The following is a 25611-nucleotide window of genomic DNA, read 5'->3' on the forward strand; positions in this document are numbered from 1 at the left end:
ACACTAATCACGCAGTTATATTCCCAGAAATATCCCGATAAATACAATAAGATATGCTATTTCTATTCTATCCTGAAAATAATGGAGAGGGGAAGCAATAAATAATATGCACGAGTAGTGCGCAATATGTAAAACCTTCCATAGTAAAATTGTCTGTTTGTCTCTGTCTGTCTCTTGCTCTTTCCCGTTCTCTCTCTCTGTCTCTCTCAAACACACTCACACACCCGCGCACGCAAGCACGGACATACATAGACACACGCACGCTGGCACCCTCAGTCACACACGCACGCACACTGACGCATGCACACGCACTCACAGACAGACCAATCACATCCGAGCGCGCACACCACACACACACCGGGACACACGCACGCACACTTTCCCTTAGCTGTGCTTTTGTGTTTTGTCAGAATTAATGAGAAAAGTTCCCTTGCCCTAGGGGTAATTAGTGTCCTTGGAGTTAAATAAGCTAATACTTAGACACCTCTGGCACAAGCAATTATGTTTGTGTATTGAATAATTGATTCAAAGAGGGGGGAAGGGCTGCTAATCAGATCTGAGCATAATGAATTGATTTAATTAACAGGGGAATCTGAGGGTCTCTGGGATCTGCGCGCACTTTATTCGTAGCAGGAGCGGGCGCAGCACATAAATTGGAGAGAAAGGCAGTGTGAGTATGCTTTTAGCAGTTGTCAGGTCTGGAATTGGATTTCTTGAATATAGTTACAGTTTCGGAGCAAATGAGAACGGGGGGAGAATTTCTCTGTCGTCTAGTCTAAGCGTTTGATACGAGTACAGTTAAAGATTCAGTAGATGTTACTGCTTTCTATTCTTTGTTTGCGTATGGAATTTACGAAGACCAACCAACATTGTTTTACGGGTTTAAATTGCAGTTGCAGTTTAGTCCGGAGAGGCAATTTTCTGTGTTTAGCAAGAACAAACTGAGCGCGGCACCGCTCTTTCTTTCACGGATACATTATATTATCAATTGCCTAGAATAACATTCAAACGTGTGTTCATGTTACAAAGGGTTCCGTTACTAACGCAGATACAAGCCAAGCGTTCGTGAAATTTCAGCTTGCTGAACACATAAGGACGATTCGGTCGCTGTTTCAAAGCTAAGAGAAGCCTTGCGCACACCGAACGGTGAAGACTGCTGGAACCGCGAACGGATCGTCTGGACCCGGACTCCTCGTTCCTCAGGACGATGGTGTTGGACAAGGAAGAGAGTGAGTAACACCCCCGATGATGGGTATTTCATCTGGATGTCTCATTGGAACAGTGTTTGTTTTTGTACTAAGTAGATAACCTAGCCTACCTCAGGATATAAATTAACCCACATTCTCCGTCTACGAAAGACACGTCTAGTAGACTTTATTTGGATACCCGGTGATAATTATTTGCGTTTTTTTTTGTCGTGAAGAACCTTGCTATTTTACTTCAACATCCATTAGAAGTTCTCAGCACGCACATACACATACGCCTATTTATTCACAGACTACACGTCTTCTGCAATTTGGAGCTTTATGTTTATAAATGACTGTTCACACGAAGGACATTTCAACCGTAGCAACACAACTCGGCTGTAACATGGTACCACTTTCCCTCTGCCTAAAGTGCTCCTCGCATCCTCTGAAGTTACCGAAGCAGCTCTTTGACATCAGCACAGGATGGGAGATGCAATTCGAGTGCTTTTAACTTGATTGCAAATTATGTGTAGCACCATGCAATAGGGATGGCAATTTCCTTTCCTAATGCAATACCTGTCTATTTTGAAATGGGCTATGTAGGTTAATGAACAAGTAATCCCATACAATTTTACTTTAGAACAAACCTGTCTCTCTTGGCGTCCTATTTTGTGTATAAGTTCATATTTAGTAGCATATTTCATACAATGCATACAAAAAGATAAAGCTAACCAAAAACCTCAACTTGGAAGAAACTGTTGTGAAACTGGATCCCTTAACTTCTGTCATCAGTTTGTGTAGACAAAACGACTTTGGATAGTTCTTATATCACTTGTGTAGCTGATCTATGGTGAGGTCTGTATTCTTACTAGGTAGGCTACTTAATACCTTCCCCCAGCCTTCTAGGACCTAAAATAGGCTATTCTTGTCATATCTCAGAGAATACAGTCATCACACATTTGGTTTTAGCCAGAGGCTTTCCCCCCAAAAGTAATGGCTTTCATTTGCGACCCATTATTTATGTTTGAAAATTGATATTTCATATCTCTTAGCTGAGCATCCTTTCACTTACCCATCTAAAAACCAATAAAGGGATTGCAGTAGAAACATAAATTGGTCTGTCGAGCTGAATCCATGTTGTGCTAATGTACCCAGATTAACTCAACTGTAAATTGTCTCCTTTTGATGTCTGTCTTACTAAAAGTTCCCTATATGATTCATGATTCAGATGCTTTTAACAGCTATTGGCTAAGCAATATGGTAAATGTACAAGGTGATGCAAATGGCATTAGTGGGAAAGGATGCACAGGAGCATGTAATGCAGTCAATACTACATTAACTACTGATGCCCAATTACAGAACCAGGGAGAGTGGCTTTTAGGAGCATTAGGACTTGCAGAAAAGCTGAGATCACCTGCTGCTCATTGCCTAAAAGCTTCACCCTTTGCTTGCTGGGGCCGACAAACTGCGCTGGCATTTTGGTAGGAATATGGGGGGGGGCTGCTTGGATCTGTGCTTTCCCATAGCTAGAACAGGCTGTTAGTGATCCATTGGCTGAGAGACATTGCCTGCATTTTACAGTGTCCATACTAAGCATAAAGCAATTTAGCCTACTGTGCATAAGATGCAAGTGTGTGTGGGCTACTTGGCAGTTCAGGATACTTTTTAAAATTCTGCATATATTAGCCTACAGTAATGTGATAAGACCACCATGCAGCTTTTAAGATCTTGTTTTTTGCCTTGAATCACATAAATTGGAGACTTATTCTCATGAGGGCATTTTGTCTTAGGGGAAAAAAGAACACAGATGTAGAGTCTGACAATCTAAGTTTTATTGAAACACTTTGGCTTCAACAGTGCTGAACTTGTAAATATGTGTGAAGTCTCTAGGAGGTCTGATGCCTCACAACGATCTAGGGAAATAACCAGACAGCTCTCTCTCTCTTTTAGAGAAAAGCTCATCTTGTTTCCAACTTTTGAAATCTCTTTTGAGAAAGTAGGATACAAATCAATTCCCTCTCAACCTATTTTTAAACACTCACACATTTTACATTCATGTTTGACCTACTACAAGGCTCAACTTCACATTGACATCCAGCTCCAGTGTAATAATGGGTTACTTAGCGTTGTAATGGAATTGATTGGATTAAAGGTCTTTACCGTGTGTGTGTGTGGGGGGGGGGTGGGCATTAAATGTGAAAACAGTGATGGACTGGAACCACCTGCTCATATCACTAACATGTATACCAAGTGGGTCATGAATATAAACTAGGCTTTCTGTCCTCTTCAGACATTCTGTTCCTAGCTAACTATACCCCCCCCCATAAAACTGTATTGACAGATTAACCCAGTCTGAAAATATAGTACATCTGGTATTCTGAAGATGTGTAGTGTGGAAGCACCACATCCTGAAATTACTTAATATGTATGTCTCTAGAAATGAATGGCACCTCCTTCCCCAAATATTCCAGGTGAACATTTTATTTTTGCCCTCTAATATAAAGTTCCCAATTGACTTCTAATTCTAGTGGGAAAAAGCAATTCAGCCATTTTCTTTCCTTCAAGGTATTAGGAACTATCAGCTGCAGCAGAAATAATTGGGTCCTCATTGTAGACATGTCTTTGGCTGATCATTCGCACCATTGGGCTTTCTAAGAACCTGGGCTGAGGAGAACCTCCAATCCTAAAACCTGATGATAAATTCTTGGTTACCTTTGCACTTTAATTTACGACCCCGTGAGAAGCCTGTCCAATGAAATGTGTACATTCATAAAGCAATGTTTTTCAAATGAATACAGAGACGTGATCTGTCGGCTACTGTAATAAAACTTGGGCTTCAGGCACTGATTTTTATTTTGAAATAATAAGAATTGCTTCATTCTTTACCGGAGTTACCATGGTAATTCTGTCTTGTAGCTATGTCATATTGATTTAGAAAGTGGACAGTAATATTTATTTTCTGTTATTCCCTTTCTGCGGTTTGATTTCTAATTTCCAGTTGGAGATTACTTTCATACATTTCTTAAGTCGTTTTGCTTATTTTTCCTCAAATGTAATTTTCTCTCTTATATTTCCTATTTTCTCAGCTTATTGGCTTGTTCTTACTCTAAATTAAACTTGCCAATTTCAAATATTGAAATTGCATCGGTATCCTTTGCCCTGGGCTCTGAACAATGTTACAAGTTATTTCAACATTTCATATTGTGTGGTCACATCTAGTTATTAAGACGGTTTATCATGCCACCTGCTTCCTTATTGGAACACATCTCTCCTCTTTCACTTGAATACCTTCCCAGTCCAGTGGGGATATCACTGACATATCAGTGGACAACTGTCTGGTAAACCTTGCTTGGTCAAATGTCTTTCCATTCTACTATTGTAAACCTGAATGATTCGTCATTATCACTAATGGAAGACATGTTTTGCAATGGCTCATATGGACAAACAGGCCATGTACAGTTTACAAAGGGATATCATTCATACAACAGTTATAACTCAATTATAATGTATGAACTCCAATGTGATGTAGGCATGGAAAACACACCACACATTCACACCTCTCACTCACTACTTGTGCCCTCTACGCTCTATGCATACACTGCTATAACTGTTCTCTCGGTCTGTTCAATATGCAACATGACACTTCAACAGAAATATTCACATCCAACATGCTGAATTTGATTTAACCATTTAACATCAGTAAATTAATTTCACCATTTTAAACAGTGAGTGCTTGATTCAGTGTGATCTACTATGATCTTGCATACACACAGTTCTCACCAGACCCAATGATGTATCCCACCCCAAACTAGATCCCTATCAGAATTGAGTGTTTCACATCAGTGACTGTAGAAGATGCATATAATTTCCCATAATTTCAGTGGACTGAGAGACACATGTAAGCAAGATACTAGTGTACCCACCTTCCTCTGGTGCAAATGGCTGCTCTCATCAGAGAGGCACACTAACTCAATGATGCACTCCTGAGCTCTTCGAGCATCCATTTATCATACCCAGGCCACATGCTCTCACGTTATATTACAACTTCTCACAACTAAGATCCATTTTCCCTATGCATCATGGGAGAAAGACTGACAAAGACTCTGTTTCCGCTGTCATTATAAATTCTTCTCAATCTGCACTTCACAACATCCACCTGATTTATTCAAAATAGTGCTTGGTGGGGGGGTGCAAAATGAAGTCAGTAAACACGGAATTCTCTAAAGCTCCAAGGATACCTACTCCATCACTCCAACATTACATAGAAAACCTTTTAGATGAATGATCATTTTAGACCAACTTTTATGACATCTCAAAACAACCTTATCTCTCACCTTGAGACCTGAGATGAATGCAGACATGCTCAGCATTCAGACATAGCCCCTACTAGTAATTTAATAGGATCTCTATGTCATAAGTTCCAGGATGGGGTGGAAATGACAGCCATATTGATCAGGGAGAAATCCAAACCAGTAATTGGAATGAAAGCCAGTAGAAGCATAATCTAGATTTTACTTATGCAGGAAAATAAAAGTAAGGCGTGATGTATCAGAAGTTATGTAATGGAATTACTGTCAACCTAAAATATTGTCATATAATTATGAAGTTTGTATGGGTTATATACCACATTTCTGTAAAAAACAACAACTCTAAAATACAGTGTACAAAACATTAGGAACACCTTCCTAATAGTGCGTTGCACACCTTTTTGCCCTCAACAGCCTCAATTTGTCGGGGCATGGACTTTACAAGGTGTGAAAGCATTTCACTGGGATGCTGGTCTATGTTGACTCCAATGCTTCCCACAGTTGTGTCAAGTCTGGCTGGTGAACATTCTTGATACACACAGGAAACTGTTGAGCGTGAAAAACCCAGCAGCTCTGCAGTTCTTGACACACTCAAACCGGTGAGCCTGGCACCTACCAAAGGCACTTAAATGTTTTGCCTTGCCCATTCACCCTCTGAATGGCACACATACACAATCCATGTCTGAATTGTCTCCAAGTCTTAAAAATGTAATCTGTCTCCTCCCCTTCATCTACACTGATTTGAAGTGTATTTAACAAGTGACATCAATAAGGGATCAAAGCTTTCACCTGGATTCACCTTGTCAGTCTCTCATGGGAGAAGTAGGTGTTCCTAATGTTTTGTACACTCAAGTATAAATAGTAACAGACCATAGTTGTCTTTATTTGAGTTTTCCTGGATAGCTGTAAAGGCTATTATATTATACAATATCACTACTTGTTGCATTTACATCTTGTCTAAGTCCCATCATCAACTGATTTCAACCAGTGTATGGCTGTGGATTGACTGACTGCATTGTTTGAATGGAATGTTGGCATAATGGCAGTTAATTTGAGAAATGTAAGGAATCATTCCTCTAAAACTGGATGGCTTGCTAGCTAACAAACATACAGTGCAGATAAATTCATTAATTTACACTATCTTATCACAGCGCTGGCAAACCATGGTTGACCAATTCCCTTACCAAAATGGTTGACCTTTATCCCATCATAAGAAGGTTCATGTCCATTCCGGTATTGTAAATCCTAATTCTAAGACCGAGGTAATGCAGACACGCTCATTGTTCCGAGGTAATGACCCAGTCATACATGCATTAGAACGGTCTCTCTCTGACTCACACCCATAACCTTACTGACCTTTGATTCATACACAAGTAGTGTTATTCTGCTTCACATTGTGGTCCTTTGAAATCTCTGTGATGGTGTCTGAAGTAGCCCTGCAGCAGGGGCCTAATAGTACATGCTGTGTATGCTCTACTGAGAGAGGCTATACAGTTCCATAGTACATGCTGTGTATGCTCTACTGAGAGAGGCTATACAGTTCCATAGTACATGCTGTGTATGCTCTACTGAGAGAGGCTATACAGTTCCATAGTACATGCTGTGTATGCTCTACTGAGAGAGGCTATGCAGTTCCATAGTACATGCTGTGTATGCTCTACTGAGAGAGGCTATACAGTTCCATAGTACATGCTGTGTATGCTCTACTGAGAGAGGCTATACAGTTCCATAGTACATGCTGTGTATGCTCTACTGAGAGAGGCTATGCAGTTCCATAGTACATGCTGTGTATGCTCTACTGAGAGAGGCTATACAGTTCCATAGTACATGCTGTGTATGCTCTACTGAGAGAGGCTATACAGTTCCATAGTACATGCTGTGTATGCTCTACTGAGAGAGGCTATACAGTTCCATAGTACATGCTGTGTATGCTCTACTGAGAGAGGCTATACAGTTCCATAGTACATGCTGTGTATGCTCTACTGAGAGAGGCTATACAGTTCCATAGTACATGCTGTGTATGCTCTACTGAGAGAGGCTATATAGTTCCATAGTACATGCTGTGTATGCTCTACTGAGAGAGGCTATACAGTTCCATAGTACATGCTGTGTATGCTCTACTGGGAGAGGCTATACAGTTCCATAGTACATGATGTGTATGCTCTACTGAGAGAGGCTATACAGTTCCATAGTACATGCTGTGTATGCTCTACTGAGAGAGGCTATACAGTTCCATATTGATGATTTTACTGTTGGTGGTTTTTAATTGACTTTCTCTGGTCTTAAAAGTATATACTATTCTCCTGACTCGTCTGGTTATAGCAGGAATCACTCACTTCTCACTGCAAGGCTGAGATGCCTCGTCTGAGGTGGACTGCTCTTGCACAGATACACACGGTCATTGAGACGCATGCATACTTCATTAGGAAAACACACATCTCTCTGCCATGCTAAAGCTGGTTGTTACACTAGTCTCCATGACATTACAGCTCTTCTCACATGTATTTATTGACCTATTTGCCTCATCTCCCTTCCCATCCTCTCTCTGGTTTCACTTGGTCATTCTGCAGTGTTCATTTCAGGCACTATTTAACTTTGAAAAGACAGCGCCGATATGATCTTGTTTTTTACATTTTAAATTAGGCTCTAAAAGAGTTTGTTCGTGAAGCTTGTGATATGTTACCAATACATTGGTTTTGTGTGTTAAGTTTACTGGTAAATGTTGTCTTCTATTGTCACTGCAACAATCTCTCTCTCCTTGGACTTTACAGTAACAGGTTGTTCGTTCACAATGCAGTGAAAAGGATTCGAAATAGGATTTCAAAGATATTTAGACATACAAAAGGAATGCTGTTTTGTTGAATGTTTAAATGTGATCGCTGTAAAGAATAATTTATGTGGGAATTGAATACTGCGGCATAGTTGTACCAGTCTGTTTGTGCACGTTTCCATTTTGAAACAAATTGATCTGCCGTTATGCCTATTAACTGCAAGACCTTGTATAATCCCTCCTGAAATAGTCCCCTGATACGTATTGGTTCATGTTGTTTACTTGCTGTAGATGGAAGTGTGTGTGTGTTTTGCTCAGTAGGGGTGGAGGCCTTTGGAGGCACTCATTAACTCAAATGTATTTCTCTCTTCCAGGGAGATCTCAGTTTTCCTAGGAAGCTGCTTGGGATTATTGAACCCTGGGTGGAGTGTGTGTTGGTGTTCGCATGTGTGGTGACTCAATTATGGCTCAGGTACTGCTTCTCAGTTGAGGATGTGAGTTCAATTTGGCATTCTGATGAGCGAGGTGCTTTAATGTTTTGGGACATTTTAGCTTCTGAAAACGGTAACCCTTCAGACGTGCTCCTTTAAAGGTGTTGCTGTACTGATACCATTTTCATAATGAAAGATGCGCAGCACTTTTGGCTGCCTCACATTTGAGGTAAATTCTGAAGGATAAGGAGGAGGCATGCAGTGAGTTGAGGACAGGCTAAAGAACAACCGCTTCCAACAGAAATACTTAAGATCTTAAAGGCAGATATCCTTCTATTTTCTGTCCCGGCAACTAAAGCTTTTTCACTTCCAAGTACTCTCAAATAAAGGCTGTGATACTAATTGTTTTAAATGTAAAGCCTATAAGTGACTTGTTGGCCAACAAATGTCACATAAATGTATTCAGGTCAAGCACATAAACACTACAGTACACCAGTCTACATAGAAATGGAGGGCAATGCCACTTAAAACACAACAGAGACAAATAGCAAACAGTATATAGTGCTGTCCATTAAATGAGAGGCAACTTGCTGAGAACCAACAATCTCCGATTGGTTGACCTTCAATAAATCAAATGTTGAATAACTAATTAAAGGCTGTGATTGCCGGTTTATTTTCCCCTCCTGAAAGCGTGGAGATTGGGCAGCGGGTATTGAAGTTGAGGTTTTAATCATGGCTGACAATGAGTTTGCCTACACAACCACAGTTTGATCCATTAGACGCGAGTGGCAGCTGAGATCCATGCACACTTACTATTGTGGTCGGCTTTAATTGAAATTGGTAACTGAGTGTGGAACATAATAACCCCCTGCGTCCATTCACGTACACACACATACACGGATACACGCATGCTCGCCCACACACACATCCCCTCTTGCAGGCAAGGCTTTTCTGTCCCCGTAACACCAACATGTGACAGATTCCCCTGGACGAGTCAACCCAATAATGGAATAGCCATTTCATTTAACCCAAGAGTTGTGCTAGGATTTAAAAATGGCATTGAATAATAAAGACCAGAATGGCAGGCGTAACACATCTATGTCGACTTTGATGAAACATTGGCTATTATAAAGACATCTGGAGAAGCTAATATCTTGACTCAATAACTCCTACAGCATTACAAGCCTGCAAACACACCACCGCAGTAGGTCAAGGGCCCTGCCTAATGCAAACTCCATCATCAGTGTGTGAACTGTCAATGGCGACCACCCTGGCTTGGTTCCCCATACAACCCCAGATCCAAGGACCTTTGAGGCCCTACTCTCCTGCCGTGCATCCAACCTGCCGCATTATTGACCCCATAAGGACACAGAACCATGGTGTAGGAGAGAGTGCTGCCTAAATGTGACGTTGGAGGCCTGTTCCCCCAAATAACTGCCCCCTGTGGCGTATTCGCATTATTCAACATTAAACGCCCCTCATGGCTCACCACAGTGTGTGGTTCTTTTTTCCCTCCATTTTCGACTCACCGCGGACCCTGAATGGCACACCTGTCTCCTGGCATATCCTTTGAAATAATAAGTGTGCTGTAATTGCAGGGGAGTGGGGATTTCATACATCACTTCCTGACCTTGGGAGTGACACAAACTTTAGAGGCTACATTTATGCCTCCTGAATGCATTTTTAATGTGGGCTAAAATGTGTTTGGGCATTATTCCGTGCCGGATGGCGGAAAGCATCTGTGACAGTGCTAATGGTTACATTTTGCCAGGAATCATGAAGTGGCAGATACGATTGTCCCCTTTTATCAAACTCTGAAAAGATCTGGTTGGAGAATAGATGGATTTATCGCCTTATTCAAATGCTAATGCAATCGGTGAAAAAATGAATTGAATTCACACATATGAAGATGCATTCATTATCCGGGTTATTGACAGCTTCGCTGGCAGTCACCCTAATGGAACTGTGGTGAAGTAGTTGGCTCAGAGCTAGCCTGAAAGAGGCTCAGTTAACAGATTAACTTACATTGAGTTAGGCTAGTTCTCTGAATCTGCTAACAGAGGGTGAGTTAGCATGCTAAAAGAGGTTGATTTTAGCAGCAGGCTAATCGGGAAAAGGAGGATACCTAGTCAGTTGCACAACTGAATGCATTCAACCAAAACGTGTCTTCTGCATTTAACCCAACCCCTCTGAATCAGAGAGGTGTGGGCGGGCTGCCTTAATCAACATCCATGTCATCAGCACCTGGGGAACAGTTGTTGGGGGTTAACTGCCTTGCTCAAGGGCAGAACAACAGATTTGTCAACCTTGCCAGCTTAGGGATTCAAACCAGCGACCTTTCAGTTACTGGTCCAATGCTCTTACCACTGGGCTACCTGCTGCCTTTCAGAGGTAGCGTATCAAGGTAGCTTCTAGAGGTTGAGTTAGGCTAGCTCTCTGAGCCTGCTGCTAACTAAGCACTAAAAACAAACTGACACTGCAGGCCCTCAACAGAACCGGCTTAACAGTTTATTGGCTAGATACAAGGTCAGACACCTCCCCCTCTTCTCTCTCTCTCCAATTGTTCCCCTGATCTTTCTTCTTCAGAAGTTCTTGGAGCTAACCCTGCATAACGAGGGTTAGGAGCGATGGGCGTTTCTCTATTTTATTCTCGCTCTCTTTTGTGTGAGGGCTGTCGACAGCTCACCTTCCAAAACTGTAATCTCACCATGCTTGTGAACAACCAAGTGTTGGAACAAGTTGGCTTCTGTAATAACTCGGAAACCCTGCCGGTTTCTCGTCTCAAAATAAGCAGTAATGAATATAATTAGAAAGCTGTTGCATATCTCTGTGATACATTTATTTTAATTAACCCCATGTGAATACATTTAAAATAATAGGGGGTGAAAGTGTGGAAAAAACACCCTAATGAAGTTATCTGTTAATTGGGATTGTTTCTGCAGCCAAACCACAGTGAGTTGGGGCCACCAGGAGCTAACAAATTATGCTGTAAGCATCCCTGCCTCCACAGAAAAGGGCCCATGCTGACTTCAAGTGTAAGAAATGCACCTCTGACGTGATGGAAATGACCGGCGGCCTGGAGAAAAGGCAGCCCTGTTCCAGGCCGCTCTACTGAGACTCCCCACACCGCGCTTGAAGCCGGGCCAGTGTTATTGCAGCCCTAATGCGGTCGCCTCATTTGGAGCGGATCAGGAGTAATTATGGTGGGGAAAGTGGCTGCCGACCACGGGGGTCAGGACACTTGTAACGTGAAAAGAGCAATTATTTCAGGAGACAAAACTCTCCCTTATCCCGGGCAGGGCCAGGGTCAATGCAAGGGACGGCTGGGCTCCGTTTCACCGGGGCTTATTAGCCGCAGCAAGCTGCAAAGTTTGCCAGAGTGCATCTCGTTAATGAACAGTCCCCTCCTCATCGGCACCAGGCCCTGCTCTACCCCACTTACCGGAGCTGTTAATTATGTCATAATCAGAGCATGCAAACCCAGCAAGCACTTCTCACAGACCCAAGCATTCATAACACAACCGTCTGGAAATGTGGCTGTACTGTAGTATACTGTAAGAGATCACACCCAGACAGAACCCACAGGACTAGTCTAAAACACGCTGAATATAAAACCATGTGTCATTGACTGCATTGGCGTGTGACTCCTGCATGTGTTTATCCTGTCTTGGTGCGATATGCTCCAACTGCGGAGGGTAATATGGATCCTACAAAGTCTTGATTATGCTTATCATTTTGAAGGCATTCATTTGTCTCCTTTCAGCTGGCCTATATTCCAGCTGATATTATGACCAGATGTCTTGTGTTTTGTCTTGGCAATAGAGGAGAATTGGTGTCTACAGGCTCAATTACAGTAATGATGTGAGCTGATTGAAAGGGGCTGATTCATGCAGACAATGGCAGGACATCTGCCTGAGATCCCCATTAACCTCCATGGCGGCTGCCTCGGCCCTGTCTGGGACAACATTCTATTCTGGATTGCCATGGCCACAGCGTTTACAGTGAGAGAGGGAACACAAAAGCCTGGGTTTACGGCTTCAGCCTCTTCCAAGCCACTGCAATATTCACCAGAAATTCTACTTGAGCAACGCCACCACTGGTTAAGCAGCTCAAATGGTTAGGTTACACCAACAGGACTGAACATTGCTTTTACCAACCCAGAATCTAGGATTTCATTGTGCCCACTCTCCATAGTAGAAAGAAATGCCTAGTAATAAACACTAAATTATGACTGAATTGAAATACTGTCCAAGAGCGCATGGTTCATTTTCCCATACAGAGTTGATCTGTTAGATGGTTTCGAAAGCCTATCATATCCTTATTGAGCAATGCTTAAACGGGAATCGGTGTATAGATTCATAGTGCCTGATTTAATGTGTCTGTCTGATGTCTTCTGGAGGAGTCAGTGAGTCACAGAGGAGATGATGAACACCGTTGTTTCACTTGAATGCAGTTGTTAGTAATGTAGCATGTCATTTCTCGGGGCATCTCTCAGCGTCTGTCATTGCGGTTACCAGTCTCTTATTTACTGCAGTGAGCTGAGAGCAGTAATTATAAGGGCCCCAGAGATGAGGTCCACTCAGCCCAGCCTTCCCCAGAGACAAGACGCTGCCTGAGTGATGCTATTCAATCCCCTTCCCTCTGCAGGAACCGAGGGAGCCTGCGTCACATCAAGGTGTCACTCCACCTAATTGATCACATGTATTTAATTCCAGAGAGCGACCCCACCCACCGGGTAGTGATGTACTGTACACATTTCTATTCAGACGTGCTTATTTAACAGATTAGCATGCAAGCAGATGTATGATAGGAGAAGGAAAAAAGGGGATCGGAGGGCAAATCCTCCCCTCTTTCTCACTCTCCATCACTCCTTGCCTAATCTGAGGATGTGCCATGCAGATGTGATAATTGCATTTCAATGCTTTAAAACGTTTCCTCGAGTGCACCGAACAGCTTGTTTTCCTTTTAAAACGTTTCCTCGAGTGCACCGAACAGCTTGTTTTCCTCTTAAAACGTTTCCTCGAGTGCACTGAACAGCTTGTTTTCCTTTTAAAACGTTTCCTTGAGTGCACCGAACAGCTTGTTTTCCTTTTAAAACGTTTCCTCGAGTGCACCGAACAGCTTGTTTTCCTTTTAAAACGTTTCCTCGAGTGCACCGAACAGCTTGTTTTCCTTTTAAAACGTTTCCTCGAGTGCACCGAACAGCTTATTTTCCTTTTAAAACGTTTCCTCGAGTGCACCGAACAGCTTGTTTTCCTTTTAAAACGTTTCCTCGAGTGCACCGAACAGCTTGTTTTCCTTTTAAAACGTTTCCTCGAGTGCACCGAACAGCTTGTTTTCCTTTTAAAATGTTTCCTCGAGTGCACCGAACAGCTTGTTTTCCTTTTAAAACGTTTCCTCGAGTGCACCGAACAGCTTGTTTTCCTTTTAAAACGTTTCCTCGAGTGCACCGAACAGCTTGTTTTCCTCTTAAAACGTTTCCTCGAGTGCACCGAATAGCTTATTTTCCTCTTAAAACGTTTCCTCGAGTGCACCGAACAGCTTGTTTTCCTTTTAAAATGTTTCCTCGAGTGCACCGAACAGCTTGTTTTCCTTTTAAAACGTTTCCTCGAGTGCACCGAACAGCTTGTTTTCCTTTTAAAACGTTTCCTCGAGTGCACCGAACAGCTTGTTTTCCTCTTAAAACGTTTCCTCGAGTGCACCGAATAGCTTATTTTCCTCTTAAAACGTTTCCTCGAGTGCACCGAACAGCTTATTTTCCTTTTAAAACGTTTCCTCATGTTATGCAGGTGAATGAGGACCCAAAAGCGACTTGGCGAAAACAGAGTCTTTAATCCAGTAAAGTAAAAATACAATCATAAAGCACAATTCCACTCGTAATGACGAGAACAGACTGGAGACTCGATCTTGAACTGCAGGTTGCCTCGGGAAGGCACTTGAACGTAGCAGACTCAGACACCTGCTCACCACGCAGCATCTGAGGGAAACACGACACGACAGGGCGATACACAGACACAGCACGGTGAACCATAGACAAGGATCCGACAGGGCAGAAACGGAAAACAAGGGGAGAAATAGGGACTCTAATCAGGGGAAAAGATAGGGAACAGGTGTGGGAAGACTAAATGATTGATTAGGGAATAGGAACAGCTGGGAGCAGGAACGGAACGATAGAGAGAAGAGAGAGAGGAAGGGAGAGAGAAAAAGGGGAACGAACCTAAAAAGACCAGCAGGGGAAAACGAACAGAAGGAAAAGCAAAATGACAAGACAATCTAAGACAAAACATGACAGTACCCCCCACTCACCGAGCGCCTCCTGGCGCACTCGAGGAGGAATCCTGGCGGCAACGGAGGAAATCATCAATAAGTGAACGGTCCAGCACGTCCCGAGACGGAACCCAACTCCTCTCCTCAGGACCGTAACCCTCCCAATCCACTAAGTATTGGTGACCCCGTCCCCGAGAACGCATGTCCATGATCCTACGTACCTTGTAAATAGGTACGCTCTCGACAAGGACGGGAGGGGGAGGGAAGACGAACGGGGGTGCGAAGAAAGGGCTTGACACAGGAGACATGGAAGACAGGATGGACGCGACGAAGATGTCGCGGAAGAAGCAGTCGCACAGCGACAGGATTGACGACCTGGGAGACACGGAACGGACCAATGAACCGCGGAGTCAACTTACGAGAAGCTGTCGTAAGAGGAAGGTTGCGAGTGGAAAGCCACACTCTCTGGCCGCAACAATACCTAGGACTCTTAATCCTACGTTTATTGGCGGCTCTCACAGTCTGTGCCCTGTAACGGCAAAGTGCAGACCTCACCCTCCTCCAGGTGTGCTCACAACGTTGGACAAACGCTTGAGCGGAGGGAACGCTGGACTCGGCAAGCTGGGATGAGAACAGAGGAGGCTGGTAACCCAGACTACTCTGAAACGGAGATAACCCGGTAGCAGACGAAGGAAGCGAGTTGTGAGCGTATTCTGCCCAGGGGAGCTGTTCTGCCCAAGACGCAGGGTTTCTGAAAGAAAGGCTGCGTAGTATGCGACCAATCGTCTGATTGGCCCTCTCTGCTTGACCGTTAGACTGGGGATGAAACCCGGAAGAGAGACTGACGGACGCACCAATCAAACGACAGAACTCCCTCCAAAACTGTGACGTGAATTGCGGGCCTCTGTCTGAAACGGCGTCTAACGGGAGGCCATGAATTCTGAACACATTCTCGATGATGATTTGTGCCGTCTCCTTAGCGGAAGGAAGTTTAGCGAGGGGAATGAAATGTGCCGCCTTAGAGAACCTATCGACAACCGTAAGAATCACAGTCTTCCCCGCAGACAAAGGCAGACCGGTAATGAAGTCTAGGGCGATGTGAGACCATGGTCGAGAAGGAATGGGGAGCGGTCTGAGACGACCGGCAGGAGGAGAGTTACCTGACTTAGTCTGCGCGCAGTCCGAACAAGCAGCCACGAAACGGCGCGTGTCACGCTCCTGAGTCGGCCACCAAAAGCGCTGGCGAATAGACGCAAGAGTGCCTCGAACACCGGGATGACCAGCTAACTTGGCAGAGTGAGCCCACTGAAGAACAGCCAGACGAGTGGAAACAGGAACGAAAAGAAGGTTACTAGGACAAGCGCGCGGCGACGCAGTGTGCGTGAGTGCTTGCTTAACCTGTCTTTCAATTCCCCAGACTGTCAACCCGACAACACGCCCATAAGGAAGAATCCCTCGGGATCAGTAGGAGCCACAGAAGAACTAAAAAGACGGGATAAGGCATCGGGCTTGGTGTTCTTGCTACCCGGACGGTAAGAAATCACAAACTCGAAACGAGCGAAAAACAACGCCCAACGAGCTTGACGGGCATTAAGTCGTTTGGCAGAACGGATGTACTCAAGGTTCTTATGGTCTGTCCAAACGACAAAAGGAACGGTCGCCCCTCCAACCACTGTCGCCATTCGCCTAGGGCTAAGCGGATGGCGAGCAGTTCGCGGTTACCCACATCATAGTTGCGTTCAGATGGCGACAGGCGATGAGAAAAATAAGCGCAAGGATGAACCTTATCGTCAGACTGGAAGCGCTGGGATTGAATGGCTCCCACGCCTACCTCTGAAGCGTCAACCTCGACAATGAATTGTCTAGTGACGTCAGGAGTAACGAGGATAGGAGCGGACGTAAAACGTTCTTTTAGAAGATCAAAAGCTCCCTGGGCGGAACCGGACCACTTAAAACACGTCTTGACAGAAGTAAGAGCTGTGAGAGGGGCAGCAACTTGACCGAAATTACGAATGAAACGCCGATAGAAATTAGCGAAACCTAGAAAGCGCTGCAACTCGACACGTGACCTTGGAACGGGCCAATCACTGACAGCTTGGACCTTAGCGGAATCCATCTGAATGCCTTCAGCGGAAATAACGGAACCGAGAAAAGTAACGGAGGAGACATGAAAAGAGCACTTCTCAGCCTTCACGTAGAGACAATTCTCTAAAAGGCGCTGTAGAACACGTCGAACGTGCTGAACATGAATCTCGAGTGACGGTGAAAAAATCAGGATATCGTCAAGATAGACAAAAACAAAGATGTTCAGCATGTCTCTCAGAACATCATTAACTAATGCCTGAAAAACAGCTGGCGCATTGGCGAGACCAAACGGCAGAACCCGGTACTCAAAATGCCCTAACGGAGTGTTAAACGCCGTTTTCCACTCGTCCCCTCTCTGATGCGCACGAGATGGTAAGCGTTACGAAGGTCCAACTTAGTAAAGCACCTGGCTCCCTGCAGAATCTCGAAGGCTGATGACATAAGGGGAAGCGGATAACGATTCTTAACCGTTATGTCATTCAGCCCTCGATAATCCACGCAGGGGCGCAGAGTACCGTCCTTCTTCTTAACAAAAAAACCCCGCCCCGGCCGGAGAGGAAGAAGGCACTATGGTACCGGCGTCAAGAGACACAGACAAATAATCCTCGAGAGCCTTACGTTCGGGAACCGACAGAGAGTATAGTCTACCCCGAGGAGGAGTGGTCCCCGGAAGGAGATCAATACTACAATCATACGACCGGTGAGGAGGAAGGGAGTTGGCTCGGGACCGACTGAAGACCGTGCGCAGATCATGATATTCCTCCGGCACTCCTGTCAAATCGCCAGGTTCCTCCTGAGAAGTAGGGACAGAAGAAACGGGAGGGATGGCAGACATTAAACACTTCACATGACAAGAAACGTTCCAGGATAGGATAGAATTACTAGACCAATTAATAGAAGTAATTATGACATACTAGCCAGGGATGACCCAAAACAACAGGTGTAAAAGGTGAACGAAAAATCAAAAAAGAAATAGTCTCACTGTGGTTACCAGATACTGTGAGGGTTAAAGGTAGTGTCTCAAATCTGATACTGGGAAGATGACTACCATCTAAGGCGAACATGGGCGTAGGCTTGTCTAACTCTCTGAAAGGAATGTCATGTTTCCGAGCCCATGCTTCGTCCATGAAACAACCCTCAGCCCCAGAGTCTATCAAGGCACTGCATGTAGCACCCGAACCGGTCCAGCGTAGATGGACCGACAAAGTAGTACAGGATCTAGATGGAGAGACCTGAGTAGTAGCGCTCACCAGTAGCCCTCCGCTTACTGATGAGCTCTGGCTTTTACTGGACATGAATTAACAAAATGTCCAGCAAGTCCGCAATAGAGGCACAGGCGGTTGGTGATCCTCCGTTCCCTCTCCTTAGTCGAGATGCGAATACCTCCCAGCTGCATGGGCTCAGTCTCTGAGCCAGAGGAGGGAGATGGTTGCGATGCGGAGCAGGGAAACACCGTTGACGCGAGCTCTCTTCCACGAGCCTGGTGACGAAGATCTACCCGTCGTTCTATGCGGATGGCGAGAGCAATCAAAGAGTCCACACTTGAAGGAACCTCCCGGGAGAGAATCTCATCTTTAACCACTGCGTGGAGTCCCTCCAGAAAACGAGCGAGCAGCGCCGGCTCGTTCCACTCACTAGAGGCAGCAAGAGTGCGAAACTCAATAGAGTAATCCGTTATGGATCGATCACCTTGGCATAGGGAAGCCAGGGCCCTAGAAGCCTCCCTACCAAAAACTGAACGGTCAAAAACCCGAATCATCTCCTCTTTAAAGTTCTGGTAATTGTTAGAGCAATCAGCCCTTGCCTCCCAGATAGCTGTGCCCCACTCTCGAGCCCGGCCAGTAAGGAGTGAAATGACGTAAGCAACCCGAGCTCTCTCTCTAGAGTATGTGTTGGGTTGGAGAGAGAACACAATATCACACTGGGTGAGAAAGGAGCGGCACTCCGTGGGCTGCCCGGAGTAGCAAGGTGGGTTATTAACCCTAGGTTCCGGAGGCTCGGCAGGCCAGGAAGTAACAGGTGGCACGAGACGAAGACTCTGGAACTGTCCAGAGAGGTTGGAAACCTGAGCGGCCAGGTTCTCCACGGCATGGCGAGCAGCAGACAATTCCTGCTCGTGTCTGCCGAGCATGGCTCCTTGGATCTCGACGGCAGTGTTACGAGCGTCTGTAGTCGCTGGGTCCATTCCTTGGTCGGATCTTTCTGTTATGCAGGTGAATGAGGACCCAAAAGCGACTTGGCGAAAACAGAGTCTTTAATCCAGTAAAGTAAAAATACAATCATAAAGCACAATTCCACTCGTAATGACGAGAACAGACTGGAGACTCGATCTTGAACTGCAGGTTGCCTCGGGAAGGCACTTGAACGTAGCAGACTCAGACACCTGCTCACCACGCAGCATCTGAGGGAAACACGACACGACAGGGCGATACACAGACACAGCACGGTGAACCATAGACAAGGATCCGACAGGGCAGAAACGGAAAACAAGGGGAGAAATAGGGACTCTAATCAGGGGAAAAGATAGGGAACAGGTGTGGGAAGACTAAATGATTGATTAGGGGAATAGGAACAGCTGGGAGCAGGAACGGAACGATAGAGAGAAGAGAGAGAGGAAGGGAGAGAGAAAAAGGGGAACGAACCTAAAAAGACCAGCAGGGGGAAAACGAACAGAAGGAAAAGCAAAATGACAAGACAATCTAAGACAAAACATGACAGTACCCCCCCCCACTCACCGAGCGCCTCCTGGCGCACTCGAGGAGGAATCCTGGCGGCAACGGAGGAAATCATCAATAAGTGAACGGTCCAGCACGTCCCGAGACGGAACCCAACTCCTCTCCTCAGGACCGTAACCCTCCCAATCCACTAAGTATTGGTGACCCCGTCCCCGAGAACGCATGTCCATGATCCTACGTACCTTGTAAATAGGTACGCTCTCGACAAGGACGGGAGGGGGGGAGGGAAGACGAACGGGGGTGCGAAGAAAGGGCTTGACACAGGAGACATGGAAGACAGGATGGACGCGACGAAGATGTCGCGGAAGAAGCAGTCGCACAGCGACAGGATTGACGACCTGGGAGACACGGAACGGACCAATGAACCGCGGAGTCAACTTACGAGAAGCTGTCGTAAGAGGAAGGTTGCGAGTGGAAAGCCACACTCTCTGGCCGCAACAATACCTAGGACTCTTAATCCTACGTTTATTGGCGGCTCTCACAGTCTGTGCCCTGTAACGGCAAAGTGCAGACCTCACCCTCCTCCAGGTGTGCTCACAACGTTGGACAAACGCTTGAGCGGAGGGAACGCTGGACTCGGCAAGCTGGGATGAGAACAGAGGAGGCTGGTAACCCAGACTACTCTGAAACGGAGATAACCCGGTAGCAGACGAAGGAAGCGAGTTGTGAGCGTATTCTGCCCAGGGGAGCTGTTCTGCCCAAGACGCAGGGTTTCTGAAAGAAAGGCTGCGTAGTATGCGACCAATCGTCTGATTGGCCCTCTCTGCTTGACCGTTAGACTGGGGATGAAACCCGGAAGAGAGACTGACGGACGCACCAATCAAACGACAGAACTCCCTCCAAAACTGTGACGTGAATTGCGGGCCTCTGTCTGAAACGGCGTCTAACGGGAGGCCATGAATTCTGAACACATTCTCGATGATGATTTGTGCCGTCTCCTTAGCGGAAGGAAGTTTAGCGAGGGGAATGAAATGTGCCGCCTTAGAGAACCTATCGACAACCGTAAGAATCACAGTCTTCCCCGCAGACAAAGGCAGACCGGTAATGAAGTCTAGGGCGATGTGAGACCATGGTCGAGAAGGAATGGGGAGCGGTCTGAGACGACCGGCAGGAGGAGAGTTACCTGACTTAGTCTGCGCGCAGTCCGAACAAGCAGCCACGAAACGGCGCGTGTCACGCTCCTGAGTCGGCCACCAAAAGCGCTGGCGAATAGACGCAAGAGTGCCTCGAACACCGGGATGACCAGCTAACTTGGCAGAGTGAGCCCACTGAAGAACAGCCAGACGAGTGGAAACAGGAACGAAAAGAAGGTTACTAGGACAAGCGCGCGCGACGCAGTGTGCGTGAGTGCTTGCTTAACCTGTCTTTCAATTCCCCAGACTGTCAACCCGACAACACGCCCATAAGGAAGAATCCCCTCGGGATCAGTAGGAGCCACAGAAGAACTAAAAAGACGGGATAAGGCATCGGGCTTGGTGTTCTTGCTACCCGGACGGTAAGAAATCACAAACTCGAAACGAGCGAAAAACAACGCCCAACGAGCTTGACGGGCATTAAGTCGTTTGGCAGAACGGATGTACTCAAGGTTCTTATGGTCTGTCCAAACGACAAAAGGAACGGTCGCCCCTCCAACCACTGTCGCCATTCGCCTAGGGCTAAGCGGATGGCGAGCAGTTCGCGGTTACCCACATCATAGTTGCGTTCAGATGGCGACAGGCGATGAGAAAAATAAGCGCAAGGATGAACCTTATCGTCAGACTGGAAGCGCTGGGATTGAATGGCTCCCACGCCTACCTCTGAAGCGTCAACCTCGACAATGAATTGTCTAGTGACGTCAGGAGTAACGAGGATAGGAGCGGACGTAAAACGTTCTTTTAGAAGATCAAAAGCTCCCTGGGCGGAACCGGACCACTTAAAACACGTCTTGACAGAAGTAAGAGCTGTGAGAGGGGCAGCAACTTGACCGAAATTACGAATGAAACGCCGATAGAAATTAGCGAAACCTAGAAAGCGCTGCAACTCGACACGTGACCTTGGAACGGGCCAATCACTGACAGCTTGGACCTTAGCGGAATCCATCTGAATGCCTTCAGCGGAAATAACGGAACCGAGAAAAGTAACGGAGGAGACATGAAAAGAGCACTTCTCAGCCTTCACGTAGAGACAATTCTCTAAAAGGCGCTGTAGAACACGTCGAACGTGCTGAACATGAATCTCGAGTGACGGAGAAAAAATCAGGATATCGTCAAGATAGACAAAAACAAAGATGTTCAGCATGTCTCTCAGAACATCATTAACTAATGCCTGAAAAACAGCTGGCGCATTGGCGAGACCAAACGGCAGAACCCGGTACTCAAAATGCCCTAACGGAGTGTTAAACGCCGTTTTCCACTCGTCCCCCTCTCTGATGCGCACGAGATGGTAAGCGTTACGAAGGTCCAACTTAGTAAAGCACCTGGCTCCCTGCAGAATCTCGAAGGCTGATGACATAAGGGGAAGCGGATAACGATTCTTAACCGTTATGTCATTCAGCCCTCGATAATCCACGCAGGGGCGCAGAGTACCGTCCTTCTTCTTAACAAAAAAAAACCCCGCCCCGGCCGGAGAGGAAGAAGGCACTATGGTACCGGCGTCAAGAGACACAGACAAATAATCCTCGAGAGCCTTACGTTCGGGAACCGACAGAGAGTATAGTCTACCCCGAGGAGGAGTGGTCCCCGGAAGGAGATCAATACTACAATCATACGACCGGTGAGGAGGAAGGGAGTTGGCTCGGGACCGACTGAAGACCGTGCGCAGATCATGATATTCCTCCGGCACTCCTGTCAAATCGCCAGGTTCCTCCTGAGAAGTAGGGACAGAAGAAACGGGAGGGATGGCAGACATTAAACACTTCACATGACAAGAAACGTTCCAGGATAGGATAGAATTACTAGACCAATTAATAGAAGTAATTATGACATACTAGCCAGGGATGACCCAAAACAACAGGTGTAAAAGGTGAACGAAAAATCAAAAAAGAAATAGTCTCACTGTGGTTACCAGATACTGTGAGGGTTAAAGGTAGTGTCTCAAATCTGATACTGGGAAGATGACTACCATCTAAGGCGAACATGGGCGTAGGCTTGTCTAACTCTCTGAAAGGAATGTCATGTTTCCGAGCCCATGCTTCGTCCATGAAACAACCCTCAGCCCCAGAGTCTATCAAGGCACTGCATGTAGCACCCGAACCGGTCCAGCGTAGATGGACCGACAAAGTAGTACAGGATCTAGATGGAGAGACCTGAGTAGTAGCGCTCACCAGTAGCCCTCCGCTTACTGATGAGCTCTGGCTTTTACTGGACATGAATTAACAAAATGTCCAGCAAGTCCGCAATAGAGGCACAGGCGGTTGGTGATCCTCCGTTCCCTCTCCTTAGTCGAGATGCGAATACCTCCCAGCTGCATGGGCTCAGTCTCTGAGCCAGAGGAGGGAGATGGTTGCGATGCGGAGCAGGGAAACACCGTTGACGCGAGCTCTCTTCCACGAGCCTGGTGACGAAGATCTACCCGTCGTTCTATGCGGATGGCGAGAGCAATCAAAGAGTCCACACTTGAAGGAACCTCCCGGGAGAGAATCTCATCTTTAACCACTGCGTGGAGTCCCTCCAGAAAACGAGCGAGCAGCGCCGGCTCGTTCCACTCACTAGAGGCAGCAAGAGTGCGAAACTCAATAGAGTAATCCGTTATGGATCGATCACCTTGGCATAGGGAAGCCAGGGCCCTAGAAGCCTCCCTACCAAAAACTGAACGGTCAAAAACCCGAATCATCTCCTCTTTAAAGTTCTGGTAATTGTTAGAGCAATCAGCCCTTGCCTCCCAGATAGCTGTGCCCCACTCTCGAGCCCGGCCAGTAAGGAGTGAAATGACGTAAGCAACCCGAGCTCTCTCTCTAGAGTATGTGTTGGGTTGGAGAGAGAACACAATATCACACTGGGTGAGAAAGGAGCGGCACTCCGTGGGCTGCCCGGAGTAGCAAGGTGGGTTATTAACCCTAGGTTCCGGAGGCTCGGCAGGCCAGGAAGTAACAGGTGGCACGAGACGAAGACTCTGGAACTGTCCAGAGAGGTTGGAAACCTGAGCGGCCAGGTTCTCCACGGCATGGCGAGCAGCAGACAATTCCTGCTCGTGTCTGCCGAGCATGGCTCCTTGGATCTCGACGGCAGTGTTACGAGCGTCTGTAGTCGCTGGGTCCATTCCTTGGTCGGATCTTTCTGTTATGCAGGTGAATGAGGACCCAAAAGCGACTTGGCGAAAACAGAGTCTTTAATCCAGTAAAGTAAAAATACAATCATAAAGCACAATTCCACTCGTAATGACGAGAACAGACTGGAGACTCGATCTTGAACTGCAGGTTGCCTCGGGAAGGCACTTGAACGTAGCAGACTCAGACACCTGCTCACCACGCAGCATCTGAGGGAAACACGACACGACAGGGCGATACACAGACACAGCACGGTGAACCATAGACAAGGATCCGACAGGGCAGAAACGGAAAACAAGGGGAGAAATAGGGACTCTAATCAGGGGAAAAGATAGGGAACAGGTGTGGGAAGACTAAATGATTGATTAGGGGAATAGGAACAGCTGGGAGCAGGAACGGAACGATAGAGAGAAGAGAGAGAGGAAGGGAGAGAGAAAAAGGGGAACGAACCTAAAAAGACCAGCAGGGGGAAAACGAACAGAAGGAAAAGCAAAATGACAAGACAATCTAAGACAAAACATGACACCTCGAGTGCACCGAACAGCTTATTTTCCTTTTAAAACGTTTCCTCGAGTGCACCGAACAGCTTATTTTCCTTTTAAAACGTTTCCTCGAGTGCACCGAACAGCTTGTTTTCCTTTTAAAACGTTTCCTCGAGTGCACCGAACAGCTTATTTTCCTTTTAAAATGTTAAATACATCAAAAGGGTTACCACATAGATTCTATTTTTAGATAGCGGTAAAAACTGATCTAGAAATGGCTTACATAGCATCCGATTTCTATCTCTATAATGGAAAGTACATGGTCTGACCGTTTCAATGAAGGGAGAAAAAAAACATAACTGAGCAATGCTCAACATAACATATTCTTAAGAGATAAGGTCTTTAAAAAAGAAGAGGGGTGGAAAAAGACTGAGATGACAGACCTTACACCAAGTATTAATGGTAAATTAATTTCTTTCTCAGGGAAAATATTTGGCAAGGCAAGATCCCTCTTTTATTAAAAGACAAAAATGCATTCCCTGTTGGAATATGAATCATGGTCTAGCGAGCCACGTTTTTTGGGACACCAAATGACACGGGAAGGTCAGTGGCACTTGTATCTGTTAAATGGATTGGATTAAGTGGAGGCTGCCTCTTCGGCTGCTGCCGTTTCCTTTTATAATGTAACTTTTTGTTCTCGGCAGGTTGGGAAGCATTGTTCCACTCAGGGATTTCACATGGTTCTAAGTGTGGTGACAGGTGCAAACAACTATTCTCCTGGTATTAAGGAAATTGACATGACATTTGTTTTATACATTCATTTATTCTGTCACTACTCTTTGTTTAGGAAATGCTACATGCAGTGTAGCTACTACTGGAGTTTTCTGAGGCAATTTTCCACAGGCTGTTTTGGTAGATGACATCAAGCACATGTTTCTTCCCTGAGACAGCAGGATCTGTGCAGTAAGCATCCTGGCTTCCTAATGTATCTGAGGCTTTTCCTCTGTTCAGGCAGCACTCTCCGGCCCATAGACGGAGCACTGTGTACATGGTGGTGGGGAGGAGTGTCGGACTCACTGCAGTTTCAAATCTGGGTTAGGGAAT

At 45.8% G+C, this 25611-nt stretch overlaps 1 protein-coding gene across 2 annotated transcripts in view; it reads left to right on the forward strand.

The window, feature by feature from the left end:
- The first annotated feature begins 413 nt into the window (after positions 1–413).
- The window catches only part of LOC124033631 (rhombotin-1), a 36430-nt gene continuing 11232 nt past the window's right edge, over positions 414–25611 (forward strand). The window contains exons 1-2 of one of the 2 annotated variants that reach the window (XM_046345753.1): positions 414–670; positions 1030–1229. In XM_046345753.1, the coding sequence (XP_046201709.1) occupies positions 1208–1229 (22 nt within the window). In that variant the 5' untranslated portion in view covers positions 414–670; positions 1030–1207. The remainder of the gene's footprint in view (positions 671–1029; positions 1230–25611) is intronic. The other variant, XM_046345754.1, reaches the window with a different exon arrangement.

The sequence above is a fragment of the Oncorhynchus gorbuscha genome, linkage group LG04 (assembly GCF_021184085.1).
Source record: "Oncorhynchus gorbuscha isolate QuinsamMale2020 ecotype Even-year linkage group LG04, OgorEven_v1.0, whole genome shotgun sequence".
Lineage (NCBI taxonomy): Eukaryota > Metazoa > Chordata > Actinopteri > Salmoniformes > Salmonidae > Oncorhynchus > Oncorhynchus gorbuscha.